Source organism: Lemur catta, chromosome 16 (genome assembly GCF_020740605.2).
Source record: "Lemur catta isolate mLemCat1 chromosome 16, mLemCat1.pri, whole genome shotgun sequence".
In the NCBI taxonomy this organism is placed as follows: Eukaryota; Metazoa; Chordata; class Mammalia; order Primates; family Lemuridae; genus Lemur; species Lemur catta.
Window position 1 is genome coordinate 54,397,820 of NC_059143.1, and position 22,670 is coordinate 54,420,489.

The 22,670-nt window shown below is 47.6% G+C and overlaps 2 protein-coding genes across 2 annotated transcripts in view; one reads left to right on the top strand and one right to left on the bottom strand.

Moving 5' to 3' along the window:
- The window catches only part of LOC123621771 (myelin basic protein), a 1,012,103-nt gene that overhangs the window by 141,495 nt on the left and 847,938 nt on the right, over positions 1 to 22,670 (bottom strand). The gene's annotated exons all lie outside the window — the stretch shown is intronic.
- On the top strand, positions 9,356 to 21,781 carry GALR1 (galanin receptor 1). Its single transcript, XM_045527680.1, has 3 exons — positions 9,356 to 10,024; positions 14,296 to 14,361; positions 21,249 to 21,781. Exons 1-3 carry the CDS (start codon positions 9,356 to 9,358, stop codon positions 21,564 to 21,566), a joined length of 1,053 nt encoding a protein of 350 aa, XP_045383636.1. The 3' UTR covers positions 21,567 to 21,781.

A 22,670-nucleotide genomic window follows, 5' to 3' on the forward strand; every position in this document is an offset into this window, starting at 1 on the left:
AACTTTTTGAGTGAATCATTCTTTCATATAATGCTGGATTTAATTTGTTTCTAAGTGACTTAGGACTGTTGTATCAATATTGCGTAAAGAGACTGAGCATAGGCTTTGGTGTCATCTTTGTCAGGTTTGGTGGCTGGACAATACTCTGAACTAGATGCTGCTGTTATTATCCCCATTCTGCTAATGAAGAAACTGATGGATACGGGCTCTAAAGAACTTTCTCAATGGCTCTCAGATAGCAAAGGGCAGAGCTGGGACTGAATCTGTGTGGTCAGTGTTTGGATACCGTACTTTTACCTGTGGCTCTAGCAGAACAGAACGTAGCAGTCTGTAGCCAAGACATGCCTTTCTCTATGCACTCACATTAGCTCAGCTGTGTCACTAAAAAGATAATGTTGCAAGGGTCAAAATCACATGAATTCTTTCCCTTAAGGACATTTTCCATCACTTGTTTAAAATTATGCCATGGGAGAATTTTATTTTTTTCCTGTGAATTTCTGGTTGCCTTTCTTTTTGGTCATTGACAAGAGAAATATGTGCCTCTAACATAGCCTCAAATCTATCCAGTATCTTATTATACAATGTATCACACTGTATTATACAATGTATCACTGTCTTATACAATGTATTCATGAAAAAGAATAATGCACTGTAACCCTTTATAACATTCTCAATTAGTTCTATAAAAGGGGTACAATTTCTGACTTATTCCCTATTTGAAGGTGTCTTTATTTTAGCCTTGCCTGTGATTGATAACTTCGCTGGGTGTGGAGCAGGTTCAAATCCATCTGGCTGCTGCCGGAGCAGCGCTCAGGGCATACATGGACGCCTTTGCTTCTATTTGGAAGCTGCCACTGTCTCTCGCTATTCTTAAATTTCTCTAGAATGTTTCTTTAAAAAAGAGTCTTTAAAAATTCATCTTACTTGGCTCCAAATGGATCTTCTCAACCTGAAAATTTGTGTGCATCTGTAGATCTGCTGGGGATGAGGAAGCCTCTTTGTTCCTTTGGCAATTTCTTCCTCTCTGTTTCCTCTTCTGAAGGCTGCTACTAGCCAGGACAGACATCCTAGATTTTACCTTTACTCCCATATGTCTCTCCTTCTAATTCTTCTTGTACCCCTCCCCACATTTGGGAACACCTTCCTAAATCCATTTTTTTAAATAAAGTTATAAGCATATTTTAATCTCTAAAGGGCTTTTTGTTCTCTGATTAGTCCATTTCATAGTATACCAATTTTATTTTGTGAAAGTAATATCTTCTTGAACCTCTTGGAATATTAATAAAAAGTTATCTTTTTTCCTGTCAGCTTTTGTTCATCTTTCTCTTCCACATTATCCCCTTTCTTCCCAGAACTAGTGATCTTTGATGGCGCATTTGCTCCGGCTGGATTACTGCGGACTGCTGCCCGCTGATACCGTGCAGGAGTGCCAGTGTCTCAGCCTCCTTATACATCTTTTCGGTTTGCTCAGACTGAAGTCGAGACACGCTTGGGCAGGGTGTGAATGCTGTTCTCTGTCCCCGTAGCTCTTCATAGCTTTTAATCTGATTCTGAATTTATCTAAGGTTTCCCCTATGTGACTTACTGAGATGCATCATTTTCTAACCACAATTTATGTCTTTAATACTCTGAATTTATTAAGATCTTGACAGTTAAAAATCCCAGCTTGCCCATCGACTAAGTTATTCAGAGCTATCCCCCGACGCCCTCGCCTTACCTGAAAGGGCTACACCTGTGCACATGAGCACACCTGGTCCTTCTCTTGCTGCCTTGGTCCTTGCTCTCGTTTCTCTCCCAGGTTTTTAAAGTCTAGGATCTGCCCTGAGTGGAATAGAAAGATGGGATTTAATGGGTGGAAGTGTGGGCAGAAGGGGGAACTTTGGGAAGTCCCACTCCACACTTAAGCAATAGGGAAAACCTGTCCAGATTTCTAGTTTGTTCTACCTTTGTTCCTTCACGTGAAAGGAGTTGGGATTTATGAAGACTCTGCCAAGTCTACTTTCTTTTTTTAGGTAGTTTCAATCTTTTGAGGATGTTTCGTGAAATGTTTAGGTTTATCTTTGTTTATTTTTATTTCCTTTAAGATTCTGATATTATTAATAATTTGACTGCCAGTCTTCCTTCATTTCTGGTGCTGTTGAAAGTTTTACATTTTGTAGTAATTCGGGAGAGGCTTTCTGAGAGGCTGCAAATGAGATGCGTACTCTTTAATATTTTAGAAAATATTATCTCTTTGCTAAAAGCACACAATCTTGAATTTCAAAATTAATCATGTTATTTCTTCATCTAAGTTATTATCTGGAATTTGTTCTGAGATGAAGATGTCCCTGTTGCTGCTCTTAACTATGGCTTGTTAAAATCTTTGAAGAAGAAATGAAGGAGGCAGATTTAGAGAGCAGATTCAGACAAATTGAGGGAAGAGAAACTAAAATAACGTGGAGTAATAATCACCAGAGCTCAAAATCCCTTATAATAAATGGACTTTGGTTTTTACTGTATAGTTTAATTTTGGAATTATTAAAGAAACCACTTTTGTTTAACTTAAAAGAATTACGCTGAATGTAAATACAGTACTCTCCATATATGATATATCATGGTATCCTTTTTAATAATAGTACAATGAAGGAGCAATTTCTTGGCATACATTAAAATCTATCAAAAACCTTATTATTCTAGTGATGTTACTGTCTTATACCTATTGGACAAAAGCTAACACCATACAATGAAGATTGGTAAAAAACTTTGAATAATACTAACATTTTTGAAATATTTCTCATTCAAGTTTTTGGAAAAATAGAGTTTGTTACAGAGTGCAGCTGGTAGAACCACAGCTCTTAGAAGGCTTTGAAAGCGATCTGACCCCCTGTTCTGGTCCTAGTTCTTTTAGCAAGCGCTAGCGTGTCTTGGGAGCAATGAAATACTTCCAGCGACTTCTGGCTCTGAGCAGCGAGCAGGTGGCCATGCTGAGCTGAGCAATGGATGATGCGTGACATGAAGAAACACCCAGTCCTGTGAAAGAAAAGACATGAAATTCACTATTTACGATGTGATAAATTCAGATACAGGAACGTAGAGGTATCCCAAGGGAGCCCAGAGCAGGGAGAGGTTTGCACATTGGTACTGACATTCAAGGCCCTGCCTTGTTCTACTTTTTCCTCCATTCATCCTTTCAAACCCAGACTCTCAAACACTCAGGAGGAAACTAAACATATACACTTTCCAGTCTCAGAGAATGATGGAAATTTTCTAAATCTTTTTCTCAGAAAAGTATTATTGTTACATTTTATAAGACTCATAAAATGAAAACTAAAGGTAGAGATTCCTCTTTTACGAGAAAATGAGTTAAAAGCATCCAAATGAAGAGTCATTTGAAATATTATCAAACTAAAACTTCAGGGTTGGCACTCAATAGTGGAGCTCTGGCTACGGCAACGCGTGTTTGGAGGCTGCTGTGAGCCGCTGGGCTCCCGGACACAGCCCCCTGGACCCCAGCTCAGGGCTGATGAGACAGAAACTGGCCCACACGTGACCCAGCCTGGGGCCAAGCCCCTCACGTCCCCTCCGTTTCACTTCCAAACTCACCTCCATGCGTCCTGCGAAGGCGTCAGCCAGCACTCTTCTCTGTGCTGGTCGGCTTCTCGGAGAGTAATGTGAGCTGCAGATCCTCAGTTTGCTCAGCCTTTCCCCGTGAGAACTGTGTCCTGTCTGTCCCTGAAATGGCTGCCTGAGTCTCTGATGTCCCTGCAGAGGGAGCTGCTCCACTGCCTCAAGACTCAGAATATCAAATGAGCAGCAGATACATGTCCATGCGGCAGAGCCATTGGAAGGTGAGGGTGTGCGTGCCACCGTGGCCGGTGCATCCTGGTCAATGCCCCTTGGGAGAGTGCGTAGAGCAGGAAGTGATGATTAATTAATAGCAAAACCTTGAGGAATAAAGATGAAAGGATAAGAGTATGAGAAACCAGAAAAGTGAGTTGAGAAGGGATAGTCATAGAGAGAGAGAGGAAGAGAGGTTGAGGGGTGGGGGAGAGAGGGAGAGAGACAGAGGGAGAGACAGAGAGAGACAGAGGGAGAGAGACAGAGGGAGAGAGACAGAGAGAGACAGAAGGAGAGAGACAGAGAGAGACAGAGGGAGAGAGGCATCTCTGGCCGGACGGGGCGGATTTCAACACGCAGGCAGTTGTGGCTGGGCGTTTGCACCAGGCCCGGAAGGATGAGGACCGAATGCTCCCAGCCCGCAGCCTTTCCAGACTGGCCTCTTCCACTAAGCAACACACATCTGGGACGTGTCTGAGCTCTATGGATTAGAGCCCATTTGTTCCGATTGCTGAGTAGTCTTCCTCGGTGTGAATGTGCCTCAGTTTGTGTCCACTCACCTGTTGGATAACATCCTATTTGCTTCTAGTTTTGGCAATTATGAATAATGCTACTGAAGACATGCACAGGCAGGTTTCTGTGTAGACGCAGGTTTCCATTAAAAGCCAATTTTCAGACATAATTTTCTATCAATATTATGGACTCTATGAAAAGACTTACTAGCTTTTTACCTTGTTTTTTTTAAAGCCACTTGAGTCTATAAATCAGGCTTCAGTGGAATGGGGACATTTCTAGGGTCCAAGAGCAAAGAAGGAGCAGAAAGCCACAGTGCTGGACAGGTACTGAAGCCACTGTGGCCAGGACTCTTGGCAAATTCATTGGCCAAAGTCTTGGGGACTTGCTAAAGATAGGCTGTATTTAGCTGCAATAAAAAGTCAATTCTGAAAATTACAGAGCTTAACACAACGAATAGTTAACGTCTCATTTCCATATAAAGCATTGCCGCTGCTCTGGGGGACAACTCCATGCAGTGACTCAGGGATCCAGCCTGCCTCCCTCGAGGCTGCCACCAAAGCCTGGGGCCTCCTCATGGCCACCAAACTGGGCACTTGAGAGTGGGCTTCTCCCTGGTGTGGCCTGGACATTTCCCTCCCTTTCATCTTTGATTGGACATAACAAATTGTGCAGACTTGCCCAACAGCAATGGTGCTGACACGTGCAGCCTTACGTGAGCCTGGAAGGGGAGAACTGAATGTTTGGTGAATACTCTTCATATCTGCCACTTATTTTTTTTTAATTTCCATTAGGAGAGCCTGGCTCTTGGATTCAATCAAAACAGAGAATTGGAACTGGGACAACTGCAAAAATCCAGGACCCTTGAAAGGCTATACCAGCAACAAAAGGGTCACCTATAAAAACTTCCCTGGTGAAAGAATGCATTAGTCAGCTTTTACTAGATTAAGCTGCAGTAACAAGTAGCTCAGAGCCATAAAGGTTATTTCTGGCTTGTGTGGCATTTCGGCTGGGGGCAGCTGGAATTCTGTGCCATGCATGTTCATGCAGAACACGGCCTGAAAAAGCAACCCCTTTCTGGAATGGACCAGAGTAACGACCTCAACGGTGTCTCTTAAACCTTGCACTCAGTATGACCTCACTGCACTTGCACCCGTGTTGCCCTGGCCAGAGCCTGAAGGACGCTGTCTGACTCATTCTGCCACTGGCAAGAGCAGAAAGGGTCGCACGGTAAAAGCAGGGTTATATTGTCTTCCAACGGGGAGTGCAGAAAACACTTGGGAGCAATGAAACAACCTACCCACAAAAACTTCTCTAACAGAAAACTCCAGCGGCCTCAGACGCAGGTGGGAGGGAAAGGCTTCTCTGAGAATTTATGCCCACACTCCCTCTCTCCTGTAGGTGCTGAAGTCTGAATTTACCTTTGTGTCTCCCAAGGCATATCAAGCTGAGAAATTAACTTTAAACTGTCCTGAGTTGATGGCGCCATGGGGCAAACAGCAGAAGTAAATAAAAATACTTTTGCAGGAATGTGCTTTTAACTCAGGTCTCATAAAATTGTCACAGACACATTCTGGCCAAATAGAAATCTGAAGGACAAAAACAAAAGCAAAAGTAAAAATTGGAAACAAGTTACAGGGAAAGAAACTCAGTAGAAATAATAAAAGCATGATTAGACTCCAAGGAGTTCAGATATTGGAATTTTCACAATATAAAATCAGTACATTTAAAAAAATATTTGAATCAATAAGAGAGGCAATTAGAAACTTGAACAATGAGAGAAAATATTACAACATAGTCCTGGTGCATTTGAGGAAAAGATCTAGTAGAATTCCAGGAGAATAGTTAAATGAAGAAGGTATTGCTAAAGAAATGCCAATAAATTGGCACAGATGAAGAGAAGAAAAACATGAAACAGTGTGACTAAGAGACAGGAGGGGCAGAGTGAAAAGGCTGATGTCTGTCTCTCTGAATTCCAGCAGGACAGAATGCCAAGGACTGGGAAAGTAAATACTTAAAAAAAATAATGGCTGAAATTTTTCCAGAACTGATGAAAAATATGAATTTGTCAGCTTCAGACACTTGACAAAAAGGGATGAAAAATGAAAACCGTCACAAGCATATCAAAATGAAGTTTTAAACACCAATGATAAAGAGAAGACATTAAAAACAGAGAAAAAGTCAAATTATCTAAAAAGAAGTGAGAAATAGCACAACAGCAGCCGACTTCTCGAGAGCAAAACTGAAGCGCGGGAGACGGTGGGAGAGCAGCTACAGGGTGCAGAGAGAAAGCACCGCCCAGACGGCAAGGGGGACGCAGAACCGGAGGGAGATTAAGGGAACTAAACTACTGAACCACGAGCCAGGTAGGGTGCGCAGAGGTACCGGGAGTCAAACAGCATCCTGGGCTGTTTCGCTAGGCACAAGGAATTTTGAGTTCTACTAACCATTAACCGAATTTTAGTAACTGCTCAATCCATGTCTCCAGCTCTGACCTCTCCTGTCACTCAGGACCAACCAATCCAACTGCATTCTTGCAACCGCCTGCTTAATGAGCGTCTGAAATTTAACAGGATTTCCCACCTCCAAACCTACTCCTTGTGTTCTTTGACTCAATTCAGTGCATGGTGTTCCCACTTCCAGGCTGTCAGGCTAAACCATGGAGTCATCCGGTCTCTCCCTTCCCCTCCCACCTTAAATCTGCCCACCAACCAATCTCACTGGCAAAACCTTTAAGACACCAGAATCCAAACTCTTCCCCCCCACACCTGTACTACCTGCTGTCTAGATCCCAGCCAGCTTCCCTGCTCCGTTCCACACACCAGAGTAATCCTTCTGAATTGCAGGTCGGATGGTGGCGTTTCTCTGCTTGAAACTCCCTCCGGGGTTGCATCTGACTCAACAGAGTCCAAGGCCCTTTCCCTGCTCTCCAGATAACCAAGTTACTTACACTCAATTTCATCCTCTGGAAAAAATGTGTGTGAATAGAACAATTCCCTTGCAAGGAATTCCGAAGCAAGAGAACTGTATTAAATGAACAGTAAATGCAGGTAAAGTACATAATAGGTGCTACAGTTTCCAAACCTCTCCTTGGAATCTGATCCCAGTGTTGGAGGTGGGGCCTAATGGGAAGTTTCAGGCCATGTGGCTGGGTCCCTCATGAATGGCTTGGTGTCATCCTCATGGTAGCGAGTGAGTTCTCAGTCTTAGTTCCCGCAAGAGCTAGTCGTTAAAGAGAGCCTGGCCCCTCCTCCCGCTCTCCTGCTTCCTCTGCCCCTGCGTGATCTCTGCACATCCGGCCGCCCTCCACCTTCCACCACGGGAAGGGGCAGCAGAGCCCGCCCGGGAGCAGATGCTGGCTCCGTGCCTCTTGTACAGCCTGCAGAACTGCAAGCCAGATAAACCTCTTTTCTTTATAAATTACCCAGTTCCAGGTATTCTTTTATAGCAACACAAACATTAAGATAGTAGATGCTCCATGAACTGCATCAGAATTTTTCTGGAAAGGAGGAAGAGCAGAGCTAGTGAGACAGAAAAATGAGATGCGACTTAGTCCCCAAACTCCCACCTTTGTGTGCACTTTAATTACAGCACTTGCCTGCGCTGTATGTCAACCTCCGTCTCTGCACACTGGGGCCCCTCTGGGGGTGCTGTGTACCCTGTTCGTGCTCCTGTCACCCGTGTCCGCAGGCACTGCGTCCGCACAGGATGGAGACTCAGTCCCGTTTGGAGAATGGGGGGAACACACCGTTTTTGAAAGTGATATAAACAATTCACATAAACGCTGGGAATAAATGACTCCATTCCAGCCCGAGCTACAGCGACGACGTTCACTGGCACCACTGCACGTAGACAGCTTAGTGTCCTGTTGGCACGTCCACATTTACCGCAGCGATAAGACAGGACACAGGTTCTCTCACTTTGAAAACATTGCATTAGTTCAGGCCTTCAGATTGACACGCTCCGAGAACCAGGGGAACTTGGCCGGGAGCGCCGCGTCTCCCTCCCACGGCTGGCCCGTTACGAGGAGCAGCCCGCTCATCTTTCTTCCCTGGTTTCCTCCCCAGTGGCCCGCAGGGTGAGGGCGGGGATTAGGCGACGAATTTTACAAAACTCCGGGTAGCGGTGCCAACCCCTGCTTTCCCCGGGCTTGCTACGGGGCGGCAGGCGCCCTCGCTGGCGGATACCGAGCCCTGCGCCCCGGGCGCTCCGCTGCCCTCGCCCTGCCCGGGCGGCCCCGCCTAACCGGCCGCAGGTCCGCACCGCGGGGGCGAGCGCGGCTTGCGGCGCGGGGGCGGCGGGGACCCACCTCATTCGAATTCGTCCAGTCTCCGCTCGGCGCCGAGACTTCTGGAGGGTGCGGGTTGCAGCCGGCTGTCTGCGCCGCCTCTGTCTTGCAGCGGAGAGGCCCTCCGAGGAGCCCTGGACTCCGCGCACCGGAGGGAGGCACAGGACAGCTCTCGCCCTGGGGACGACTCGGGATTTCTGCAAGAGCCGGAGGAGGTCGGAGGCGCCGGCCCCCGGGCAGCGGCGGGAGCGCGCAGGGAGCGCGGCGAGCCCTCTGCGAGCCTCATCGAGCGGCTGGGAGCGCCAGGAAGGAACCGCTCAGAGCAACAGGTGCAGCCCGAAGCCACTCCAGGAGCGAGGGAAAACCGCCAGCAGGGACCCGGGGCTGGTAAGGCAGACAGAGGGCTGTCACGCCTCCCCGGCTTGGCGGCTGCAGCAGGCGCCCGGGCAGGGAACCCCGGGGCTCCCGAGACCGCCGCCCCCTCCCGGGAAGGTCTAGCTCCGGCTCGCGTCCCCACCCTCTCTCAGAAGGCCACTGCACAGGGACGGTGCCATCAGGCAGGGTTGCCGGGTCGCGGCGCCCGCTGTCGTGCCCATCACGGGAGGCTTGGCTCTGACACCCGCGCGCTCCCTGCTTTGGGCTGGGACCCCCGGCGCCCCTTGGGGCCCACTTTCCCCGCAGGCACAGGCACTCCTCCCCAGAGCGCCCCGCTGCCCGCGCCCGGCGACCCTGCAGGCCATGGAGCCGGCGGCTGCGAACCTCAGCGAGGGGAACGGGAGCTGGCCGGAGCCCCCAGCGGCGGCGGAGCAGAGGCCGCTCTTCGGCATCGGCGTGGAGAACTTCATCACGCTGGTGGTCTTCGGCCTGATCTTCGCGCTGGGCGTGCTGGGCAACAGCCTGGTGATCACGGTGCTGGCGCGCAGCAAGCCGGGCAAGCCCCGCAGCACCACCAACCTGTTCATCCTCAACCTGAGCGTCGCGGACCTGGCCTACCTGCTCTTCTGCATCCCCTTCCAGGCCACGGTGTACGCGCTGCCCACCTGGGTGCTGGGCGCCTTCATCTGCAAGTTCGTCCACTACTTCTTCACCGTCTCCATGCTGGTCAGCATCTTCACGCTGGCGGCGATGTCCGTGGACCGCTACGTCGCCATCGTGCACTCGCGGCGCGCCTCCGCCCTGAGGGTGTCCCGCAACGCGCTGCTGGGCGTGGGCTTCATCTGGGCGCTGTCCGTCGCCATGGCCTCGCCCATGGCCTACCACCAGGGCCTCTTCCACCCCAATGCCAGCAACCAGACCTTCTGCTGGGAGCACTGGCCCAACAAGCGCCACAAGAAGGCCTACGTGGTGTGCACCTTCGTCTTCGGCTACCTGCTGCCGCTTCTGCTCATCTGCTTCTGCTATGCCAAGGTGGGGGCGGGGCGCGGGCCCGGACGCGGGGGGCGGGCCGAGGGGCGACAGGGGCATCTCTGTGTCCCCGCGCCCCAGCCCTTAGTCTTGACACTCGGGCTGACTGGTACAGGGAACCATCCCCACTCCGGGTTGCCATCCCTCTGCGGGCGCTTGCCCCGTGTGTGCCGCTCGGGAAAGTTACTCCGAGTTGGAGACGCGCGGGGCGAGTTTGCAGTTCACTTCTAGGGTCGGTAGAGCAACGCTCTCTTGCCCGCCCTCCTCGCCGCTGCAGCCCTCGGCGCCCGGGGTGGTCCAGGCTGCAGGCCGGCGCCCCACGCCTACTTTTCGGCAGGGGAAACCCCTCTCTGCTTCGGCAGCTCTGGCACCCACCGGCCTGCGGGGTGTTCGCGCGGCGCCCGCAGAAATCCGAGAGCGCGAAGCCACCAGAGCCGGCCTTTTGCCCGGGCGGTCCCCGTCGCCGGCTCCCCAGCTCGGTGCCGCCCCCTTCCCCAGGCACGCAGTTTGCACTTGCTCAGGGAGGCTCTCACGGGGACAGAGCTTCACATTTTATTTAGCTTTATAAACCCAAGTGGTAAAACAGTATTTCTTCCCAGAGGCTTAACCGAAGTCTCCAGAGAACTTTGAAGCTGTTGTGTTTGCCGTTTCAATCCTTGTTAGAAAGGTCGTGGAAACAGCACTGAGTGATTCAGGCGGTGGATCAATCCCAGCCCTAGAGGGAGGCGTAGCGCACACACCTGGCTGGAGCGAGGTGGCTCCGCTTCCTGGGGAGATGCTGTCTTCGCTGCGTAGAGCCCGGCAGAGCTCAGCAAGCTCACATTCTCTTTCCTTAATCACACAAGGTTTGAAGATTTTATGCAGATCAAAAAGTCTTAAGCCATTGATACTGCTTGTTAATGCTTGAGTAGGTAAAAGTGTCGTGTTGAATAATCATGTGCCGGGGGTCACGGGCTGGACCCCAGTGTGTGCGGCACACTCTCCCCAGAGCGTCCTCCTGTGAAAAACACACTTTCCTAAGCAGGTTCTGAAATGTCCACCTAAGCTTCTCTCTGTCTCTCATGCTGTTTCCCATAAGGCTGTGGCTACAGGACCATAAACAGCCAGACTCCGTAGAACAACAGGTTCTTATATTCCATTCATGAGGTCGTTTTTTCCCAGCAAAATGCTTACTCTATGCCACTTGTCCCCTACACACCTGTGTCATCCATGTAGATTGTGTCTGTTTTGAATAGTAATGTTTTGGAAATTATCTCAAAGAATGGCCTACACAAAAAGGTTACATATGAAGAAATATGGCAGAGGTAGGGAATTTGGAAAGTAACTCTAGTGTAGCTATTTGGAAAATGGTTTATTCATTCAGTTTTCTGGAAATGCAAAACGAGGACTCTTCTACACGGCACAGTTATCTGATATGTGCACCATCTCATTTAACTTGCATGACAACGCCATGATGGGGGCCCTTGTCTTTGCTTCATTGACAAACAAAAAGAGTTTTGGGGAAAAGAGAGGCGAACTCAGATTATGGGGCTGGTGAATGATGCGGGAAGGGTTCCAGCAGGCAGCCACTCCCAGTCTCCTGAGCAGGGGAGGGTGTGCAGGGGCGAGAGGGATTCTGAAAATATTTGGCTCTTAAATTCCTAATTACTGGCTTAGAACTGGAGCACACCCTAACCTCATCTCCCCAAAGTCTTTAGGGAAAATAACTTGAATCTTCTTTGTGGAAATGACAAAGTAAACTTTTAGGGATAAATTAGGCTACATTTCTGTCATTTCAGAGTTTATAAAAGTCACATTGAAGCCGAAGTTTGGAAATAGTTTTTATAATTTAATAGATACATGATCATTTGGATTTTTAAAATATGAAAATGGTTTGCTTTTAAGCATAACTAGAAAAATATTTTGAATTCGAGGTAGTATTTGCAAATTCATTTCAGGGCCTTCAGGACTAGGTGAAGGTTGCTTTTCTTTGGTTTGGTCATTAAGTGTTCATTATCCAGTTAAGGATTTTGCTACTTGAGCAATAGGTTCAGGACTCTCTGTTTGTCTGAGGACCAGGTCTGATGGCCACACAGAGACTCACAGATGGTCACAAAGGCACCTGACCTTACAGGGTGGGATTTTTCCTTTATAAAACTTAATAAGTTGCTTTCTGTTCCCCAAGTCTTACAAGTTCCTTTGTCCAACATGCAGGCAAACTCTCGGGGTGCCTCCCCGGTGAGGTTGTTTTGAATCCCCAGGACGTGGCCAGCATGACCTCGGTTTGGGTTTGAGCCGGTACCTTCCTGTGCAAGCCCCCAAACCTGCAGAATAATTGAGACATATTGCCATGCTGTCACCGTCTCCTAAAGAAACATAATCATATCTTTCATGATCATCTGGAGGCTTTCTTCTTGGATGACAAAACCTTAATTGGAATGCATCACAGTATGTCATTGTGTGCTGGTAGAGTGGGCTATTGAAGAGAGACAGAGCTAAGAAAAATACACTTGAGTATTTTCTCCATTGACCAATCCAACAGCAGTCGGTATTCTTAGGTGTGTGGAAGGTACTGAGCTGTGTCCAGCGCAGTGTTGGCGGGAATGAGCACACCTCGGCAGCAGACTGAGGCTGGGAACACTTGAATGATCAGTCGATTCCCTCTCCAGGAGGGGTCTCCAGCGTCATCATGCTGCCTCTCTTCTGGTCTCTCCCGTGTCCCTGTGTCCCTTGCCCTCGGGGGCAGGTATTGTCCTGCAGTTTCCCACGGGGAAGTTGGCACGGGGCCTCCTTGCCAGCTCTGCCTCTCGGGTGGGTCCTGCCTGCTCCAGCCCTTTCCTTTCCCTTTGAAAGATGTGCTCAATTGTTCCTGCAAAAACAAAGCTCCTATTCCATCTCTGCCTTGCCTTCAGTTCTTACCCTATTTTCTGTCAGCAGAACAGCAAGCTGACACACCATCAATGCATTGGGAGCTGTCCCCAGTGCTCCTGTAGCAAGTAAAAACTTGTCCTTGCTCCTGTAGCAAGTAAAAACTTGTCCAGAGGGTGCTGGGCCGTTTCAGAAAAAGAGAAGTATTTCAGTTGGGCAGAGAATTTGGTGTCCTAAATTTATAGCCCAATGAAGGCTGCTTAGCCCGCATAGCACTTGGAAGGTTGGTAAATAAATCCTGTGGCTTCTCAAGCAGGATATGACTAATTGCTCCAGAGGTGTTGCTTCTAGCTGAACGGAGCAGGCTTCTGCAATAAGTCAATTCGATTAAATTATTTACAACCATGGTGCCAAAGTGAACAAACAACTGGCTGGAACGTGCCTTCTGGCTCCTTGAGAGGCTTACCCAGCAACCTATAGACAATCCAAAGCCCTAAGTCATCCAGAGGCTAAATTTCCTCTAGCTTTTCCCTCAGATGGGATATAAAGATGAACTCAGATAACAGTTCTGCAGGGCTGGGAATGTTGTATGAGACCAAATTCATGTCGGAAATTCCTATATGTAAAACCCAACATTTTCATATCGTTTCTCCTGACTATTACAGTGGCAAGAGGATACAAAGACAGTTTCTCTAATTAAGGAAGGGAGTGTGTCTCAAGGAGACATTAGAGAAACCTTGCAAAAACAGTCTATATATCATCAGTGATGCTGAGTTCCCAAAATGTAAGTTGTCTAAAGCATCGTGTGGGGGGCAGGATTTGAACAAAACCCGAGAGGAGTAGCACAGGGTGCTAACCTGCTCTCAGGGGATTTGCGGTGGAGACAGCCCTAAGAAGGAAACAGAAGGAATATGTCCACACAAATGCTGGCGCTGTTTGGCTGGGCTGCGCTGAGAAACATCTGATTGCATTATGTTCATTTGTTCACTGCTTCCTTTCTGGATTGGATGGTGTGAATTCCCGAGGGCAGGTCTCTAGTTTTTCAATGTATCTGGGATCTATACTGTGCCCAACATTTATTAGGGACCTGGTGATTGCTACCATGTGGACTCCTGGGGGAAGCCGAGGCAGGAGACAGCCCAATCAGTATTCACGAGTGGGTCGCGGTGTGCCTCTTTCTGGACAGAACCCCGGAGCTGGTGCACCAGCTGTCTCTGCTGACAGATGCTACTGCTACAGGCTGCTGCGTGTCGTCTTGCTGGGACACTCCTAATTGTCAGAAAAACAGATGCATTTGGCAATTCATACTCACTGCTATGTTGTCACCTAACGTACATTCTTATTTTAGTGATTTTGTAAATAATGGCATTGCCATTGCAGGACGTGAGATGAGAGGCAGACTGACTTTATTAGTCTATGTTTTCCAGGTCCTTAATCATTTGCACAAAAAGTTGAAGAACATGTCAAAGAAGTCGGAAGCATCCAAGAAAAAGGTAATACTCACAAATTTATATGTATTACTTTTTAGAAGTCAGTTTACTTTTATTTTAGATTATCCTCACATCCTCCAAGGCCTGTGCAATGTAAGTCCTTGGTCCAGACGTTTGAAGCAAGTCTCTTACCACGGAGTCATCAGTTGGGAACAGAGAGCGGGTGTCGGTGAGGGCTCTGCAGGTGGCTGTGCCACGTGAAACTTAGCTGGGCTGGGGAGGCAAGGAAATGTGTGTTTTTTGGATTCTGAGCCTCGTCAGGAGGTATGTCTGGGCTGGCTGGGACAGAGTGCAGAGTCCTTTCATTTCTTGACCATCTCCAGGATGATTCCTGGAGACTCTGGTTTGATCTCAGTTGAGAGGACATGGTTATAATCCCTTCCTAAAGCCCCGAGAGTGTGTCACTGTCCTTGTCTCTCCCACCCACACCTGTGCTGATGCTGGCCCAGGGGGCAAAGAGGTAAAGCCCGGGGAACACGGGACAGAAAGTCCACCCACTGGGAATTGTCCTCATCCAAGCGCCCTTCTCCTGAGCAACCTCAGGGCCCCTCGCTCACTGATGGTGATTACATTTTACATCTTGTGGAACCACTATTCCACTAATCAGGATTAATATAAGTCCTACTTGAATAATATCTACATGATTTCTGATTTTGGAAAGTAGAATGAGATTATTAGACAATATGATTAGAGAGAAGGAGATTATAACAAGATGTTTTAACTCACAAATATTACAAATAACATCTTGAATACCTTGTTTTTCCTTCTAAATATTTATTATGATCAATATCATATATAATTTTCAGAAATTATGGTTTAATCACATTTACTTAAAAAATTCTACTAAAATAAAGGATAGCTCTTCTTCCTCTCGACTCTCCTTGTTTTTGAACAACAGTTTGTGGCTGAAAACACATCTGTTCCTAGAGTTGACAATAAATGGCAGACAGCTGGTTAAAAAGCACAAACTGTAAGACTTTATTTTTTTCTGGCAACAAAAAATTAGCTTGTATTAGAAATAAAGCCATTAGGTTTTTAGGATAACCCCTAAGAATAAAAGGTGCAACATAAGTAACAAGTCTATGTTGCAGCTGCCTTTTGTTGATCTTTTCTTACGTCTGAACAATTATGTATGTTTCATTTTAAGCTTCTAGGCTCTGTTTTCTAAGAGCTGACCAAGGGCTAAGTTATATGAATGGAATAAATCCTAAAAGTTGATGTTTTCCCCCTCTGTTTTCAGTAATGTGCTGTTATGGTGGAATTTTTCCCATTTTTCTAATCTATAAGACTAGGTTTTCCTCTGAACCACACTTCCCATCGCTAAGAAAATGACTCATTAAAACCAGTTAAGGATTGTTTATAACGTCCCCCTGGACAGTGATTTTCGAGCCTCTACTCCATGCGGGACTGAGGTGGGGAGACTGAGGGAACTGCTCCGTGGGAGGCCAACGCTGTAGTAGCAGAGACACAGTAGCAGAGAGCCCAGAGGGATTGTTCAACGTGGTGAGTGAGTGGAGTCAGAGGAGGAAGAAATTAATTCCCTAGAGAGGGACTGGCTTGCTGAACTCTAACAGAGAAGACACTATCCTTATAAGGTAAATGTTTACTAATGATCTAAAATATTTTATGCTTGCCAAAAGAAATGAAAGAAAATATTTCTTTAACATGTCCTGTATCTTATTTGTGTCTATGGCTAGCTTTAGCCTCTGTATTTGAAAAACCATTGGAAAGAAATTATAAAGGTCTCAAAGAAGAACAACATGCTTAAAAAAGGAAACTAGGTCTTATAAGAAACGATTAGAAAACATTCTATTTTACAACAAAAACCCAAAAGAAGCCCGGGCGCGGTGGCTCACGCCTGTAATCCTAGCACTCTGGGAGGCCGAGGTGGGTGGATCGCTCGAGGTCAGGAGTTGGAGAAAAAAACCAAAAGATTAGTGATTAGTTTACTTTGTTTAGTTATACACACATATACACAGACACACACGTATATATAGACATACACAGATATTTAGGTTTATGTATGTATGTGTATATGTATGTGTTCATATATAAAATAAATACCTACTTATATATAATTATCTTGTGCTCCTTCTTACCATATGAGGAGGTTTTAGCATGTGAAGGAGGGATTCTCTCTTCCATTCCCACAGCCTCTGACCCTTAATAGGCACCGAACAGCTGTCAGGTCTCTTTTGATATGTTTAAACTCCTCCTTGTTTGCACAGGACAAATAAATGTGGCGGTGCTCATGGTGTGCATGGAAGAGAGTGACAGGAGGCAGGGGTGAGAAAAGGGAGTGGAGAGAGGGGAGGGGAGTGGAGAGGAGAGACTGACAGGGGGGCGGGGGCGGCAGGGGAGGGAGAAGAGAAGCCGAGGAAGGACAGCGACTCGCCCGGAGCAGACAGGATGGTGGTGGGATCCCTGAAGGCAGGCAGCGGCCTGGCCCCTGGGGTGTCCCTGGGTCTCAGCACAGAACACAGAACTTGGCACATGGCTGTCACAGTGCACGCAGAGTCACGGTTTGACGGACGGTGGGCGGGTGTGATGTAGACCCTGGCAGTTTGCTCATTTCAGCTCTGTTTGCTTCCCGTGCTCCCCCCCAGTGGCCGAGCCGTTTCCTTGCTCTGTGCGGCATCCAGCTGTCTGTTCAGGCTGCGTAGCAAAACGCCATGGATTCATAAGTAACAGAAATGTATTTCTCACTGTTCTGGACTAAAAGTCCAAGATCAAGTGCCAGCAGACTCAGGGTTCACAGGTGGCACCTTCTCTCTGAGTCCTCACCTAGTGGAAGGGGCCGGGCAGCTCCCTGGGGTCTCCTGCATGAGGCCACTAATTCCACTCACGAGGGCTCCACCCTGGTGACCTAATCACCCCGAAGCCCCAGCCTTACTACCACCACCCTGGTGATTAGGGTTCAACACATGAATTTTGCGGGGCACACAGACATTCAGACCGTGGCACTGTCCTTACGGGTTTTCCCGTCAAGATTTGGAATTGTTAATATTATGGGCTGGAGAGCTTGCCCTTTCACGACAAACAGGCTGAACAGTTTTTCTCCATGTCTGGAGAAGAGCACATGGGAAGAATGTGTTTCTACTGCAGAAATAATAGTACAGAGCCCTGTCATCCATTACGTGCTTTGCTTAAACTCTGCTAGACATAAAGAAATGTTTCTGGCACAAGGCTAATTGGATAGTAAAGCAAGATTCTTAAATAATCCTTGGAAGACTTAGAAAGCGGATAGACCACTGTCCTGGCCGGTTGCTTCTCGGAGGAAAATTGGACTAAATGACCCCTTGATGTCCTAGCAGCCACTGGATTCTGCGATCAGTCACTTTTTTTTTTTCTGGCTTGAAGTAATTCAGCAAGCTTTTTGGCTGTCATTTATATAATTTGTGAAATGCCTTTTTTTTTTTTTTTATCATTCTCGTCTTTTAGTCGATTTTTCTCCCCAACCAAGTTCCATTAGACATAGTCGTGAGTAAAATTCTTTGAAGAAAGAACAGATGTCTCAGATGACTTGAAAAGAGCATCTCACAGTAAGAAGAGACGTTAACGTTATTTAGATACTTTCAGCATAAGCTGCACAAAGAGACCATGCCGATAAAGGGCTAAGCTCGGAACGACGAGAGTTAGGACAGAGATTTAGTACCTAATTTTCAACGATGACTTTTCTCCATCGAAAGGTAATGGCCAGTAAGTACTAAAAGTGTAGTACATGCACTGGGCATAACTCCATATCTGACAGAGACGATGATCCTGTCAGAAAAGAAAAAATGTGTTAAAAATGAAACAACAACAAAAAGAAAGATCTGCCTCCTTCTCTATGGAGGAGGGGTTCCCTGCTTTGCGGTCTGATGAGTCTGGAGAGACAGGAAGCGGCTTTCCCGGGCCTTTCTGGGGAGAACGGCAGCCTCAGCCTTCGGGGTCTGTACCGAGTGAAGCGTCTTTGACTGTGTTTAACTCACTGTGGGTAAGAGAACTTCGCTTTTGTTGTGGCTTTAATGTAATTCATCAGTAGTTTTCCAAACACCCTCTTCATCTTTTTAAAAAGGCAGATTCCTAGGTAACTATCTAACAACGTCCACAGGATGAATCACAGCCACGCGGGGGGACTAGATATCTGCATCTGTAAAACAGCTTCATACCAGGTAGCGATGGGCAAACGTATCTGCTTAAATCCCAGGGCTGGGATTAGTGCCGTGTGTCATTTGGGCCAGATCTATAACTTTGAGCTGGTGTGTGCTAGGCACATGGCTCTCTAAGCCTGACAATTTGGACGCAGCAGTGAATCAGGAAGGACAGTTTTCTACCCACACGGGACTTCCTGCCCATCTCCCAGCTTCTCAGGTCTCTAGGCCTAGGGGCCCGTGCACACCTGCTGCCAGGGAAGAAGGAAGACAAAAGTCATCTGCTGTTTCCTCCTGTGCACATGGGCATGTTGCTGCCTTGATGTTGCAGCGGCTGAACCAGAGTCAGCTCGAGAACGCAGGGCCAGCTGCCCAGGGCACGTGTGCCGGGCACTGATTTGTGTACCATCCATGGGCAGAGATGCTTGAAGAAACAGAGAAAATAGTAAATCCCAGAGATACTTAGCTGGGAGCATGGTCAATGCCAACAAACACCCTATTAAACTCCTTTGGGAACAGTCTCAGATGAATGATATAGTTTATGTAAACATCCACTACATATAGTTTGTGTAAACACTATTCTTTCCCGGTGTTTATACTGTAAGTCCTAATCCTGTCCCATTTCAAAGCTACCAGTAGACTAGGAAAAAGAACCTGACTCTTGTCTGTGGTTCTGAGAAGACCAGTGTGATTACTAAAAATGTGCAGGTGAATTTTGAATGAACTAACACAAATGGCAAACGCTGCCATGGGGAATGTTCCGTGCCTTGGCACACCGCCGGTTGTCTCTGCATCTCGCCAGCAAGCCACAGGGCATGTTTCTGTGCTAAGGTTTGTACTTAGTAAAAATTTCCTAAAAGAAGCACTGAAATGGAATATCCAGAGGTAATTATTTTATGAGGTAGAGAGATGAGATGATTGTCATAGAAAGAAGAGATGATGTTTTCTGTTCTATTTGTAGGTATAATGATGTCTAGATTGTTTTGATTAAGTCATGTGAGAATGGCATTTCTCATACGCTAATAGATAAATGGGTCGATAGTGGACACACTCTTAATCCATGTGAGCAAATTATGTTTGCTGCGTGTCTCCTGCGGTAAGTGGCTTTAATACATAAGCTTGTGGCCTATAAAACCTGTACTCAGGTCTTTATACCTGAGTTGTTTGCAGAGTTTAAGTGACCAGGCAGAGTCTGGGAATCGTTTCATTGGTCCATGCTCTTTGCAGACGAGGACGCTGGGCTCAGCGAGCTTATGCCATTTGCAAAGATGCTACAGCCGGGTCACAGCGTGGTCAGGCCGGTCTGCAGACCTGCCGCCAGTCTCGGGGCTGCATCTGGACAGTGAGCTCAGCTCCCCCTGCCCTCCCAGCTGCTCGCGGCCCTGCGATCCAGCCCAGTCCTCTGCCCTCTGCCCGGCCCTGGCGGTGGCTTCCTGGCTCCCAGGACCACCTCTTTGACAAACTTCTACTCACATCTTAGTTTGCTACCCAGAGCCAGTCCTTGAAGAGTAGGACTCTTACAGTTACATTCCGGGTGTCATTTTCTACGCCAGTAGGTTCTAATTCATGAGCAGGGATGAGATGCGTTCTCCCCCCGTGGGGAGACCCTCCAGCCGCGTGGAGTTGCGGTGCCTCGTTGGCAGTCCCGCAGGCTGTGGGGCCCCGCGTTTCACAGGGAGGAGTTTGCGGTGCAACAGTGATTTCCCGGTCGGAAGCCTCTTTCCAGCCTCTGGGTCTCCCTCAGCGCGAAGTTACAGGACAGGTCAGCTCCGCGTGTTTTATCTTTCTCGGGGCGGCTTCCTCCCAGCTCTTGCTCAGCGGAAATCGCAGAGGAAACACGCAGACCCCCTGCGACTGCCGAGTGCTTCTGATTCAGGAGCAGCAAAGAAAGGGTTCAAATGGAAGACAGCAAAGGCGGCTGACGCTGATGCGTCCACAGACTGAGATGCAAATGACTCCGAAAAACGCATCAGTGCATTCATTAGCTGGGTCTTTAATTCGCCAGAGTTTAATGAGAAATAAACACACTTGTCCGTGGAGGTGACTGTTGGGAGCCAAGTCCAGGGCTCGTCTGAGGTTCATCGCCGGTGACGGTGACACGTTGGCGCGTGCCACGCGCGCTCGGGAGAGTTTTGCTTGTTTAAAAGTGAGTCTTTAATCTTTACACACTTCTACTTCCCTGACTCACAGCGAACTTCCTACCACCCACGCGCATGTCACACACATCATACAAATATTGCTGTGGACGGTAATGACCGGTCTTGAAGGAGGCACGAACAGAAAGTTCATGTGAAGGGAAGGTTAACACTTAAAGTAGATTTAGTATCTGTTTTCATCTCTTGAAAAAATATATAAACTTTTCTTTGGGTGTGTTTTAAAATGAGGGATTCTTTTTCTGTAGTAATCGATGCACTCTTCCCCCTCCTCCCCCTCCTCCTCCTCCGCTTGCTCCTCATCTTCCTCCCCCTCCTCTCCCCCTCTGCCTCTTCTTTCTCCTCCTCTTCTTCTTCCTCCTCTTCTTCCCCCTCCTCCTCCTTCCCCCTCGCCCTCCTCCTCCTCCCCCATTGCTCTTCATCTTCCCCCCCTGCTTCCTCTTTCTCCTCCTCTTCCTCCTCCTCTTCTTCCTCTCCCTACTCTTCCTCCCTCCTGTCCCTCTCCCTCCTCCCTCCTTGCTCCTCATCTTCCTCCCCCTACTCCTCCTCCCTCCTGTCCCTCTCCCTCGTCCCTCCTCGCCCTCCCCCTCCCCCCTCCCTGCAGACGGCTCAGACCGTCCTGGTGGTCGTCGTGGTCTTCGGCGTGTCCTGGCTGCCGCACCACGTCATCCACCTCTGGGCTGAGTTCGGCCAGTTCCCGCTGACGCCCGCGTCCTTCCTGTTCCGAGTGGCCGCCCACTGCCTGGCCTACAGCAATTCCTCGGTGAACCCCATCATCTACGCGTTTCTCTCCGAAAACTTCAGGAAGGCCTACAAGCAAGTGTTCAAGTGCCACGTCCGCAAAGAGTCGTCTCTCAGCGATAACAGAGAGAATAAAAGTCGAATAGACACTCCGCCATCAACCAACTGTACCCACGTGTGAAGAGCGACGTGCTGTTCTTGTCGCTGAGTGTCCCGGGCTCTGGGGCAGACACGGGAAGGAAGTACAGGCCCTAGGAGTGACGCTGCGGCTTGTTAACAACAATTCACAGTATTTTAATTACATTTCTCTTGGGTTAAAAAGTGCTTTGATCCATTTAGGAAATTCCCAGGTCTAGTGAAGATTATTTTTCAATTTTATTTCATTTCTAAATTGTATTTCAGAAGCAAAAGAAAATGCTGTATAGTTTTATACCTCTTAAGAAATAGAAGTTTCATAGAATGCTATTGACATGTTCAATTCTTCATAGAATAAGGACCGATCCCATAAATATGGTCAGGAATATTTGCAAATCTTCATTTTAAAGCAAATTTATTTAGAAAAAAAGTGTATGCTTTAATTCTTTAATTTTAAGAGAAGAAGTACTATTATAAACTATGTTTTAAAATATGATCGTGGACACACAATGATGAATCTTATCTTTTTGGCCATTTATATAGAGACACGCCTCTTAAGTGGAAAGAAGGCTTTCTGAATCTGCACAGGTTGCGTTTGCTTCCACCTGTAAATAGCGTGCAGACCTGGAGACACGCGGCGGCTGCCCGCCCACACGGGATCCAGTAAGTTTATCCCGGGAGTCAGCGCAGTGTCACGGCGGTGACCCTCGGCCGCAGTGGGGGCCACCGCCAGTTAGAAACTGTCCTGTGACCTCAGGCTTTGTATAGTTAACTAAACTAAGTCAGAAGAAAGTGCCAAGAGCGACTACCCTAACAGTGGAAGCTGTGAATGAGTTTTTCAGAATAAAAATAGGTATTGAAATTTTGTATCTCTACTTGACAGAGGTATGAGCCATACCTTGAATGGAACCTACTCAAAAGAGAGAGTTAAAAGAGCCAGGGAGGATGATGTGTAGATAGTAATTTCTCTGGGGCCAAAGACTAGACAGAATTCAGTCGGTCACAGGAAGTGATGGCCACGCCATGTGGATGAAGCATTAGCATGCATTGTTTGACTTAGATAACACGCGAAGAAAACAAACCTGGTGAATGAATATACCTAGCGATACCTTGTACAAATGCATGTTTTTCATTAAATTTGTAATTTAAC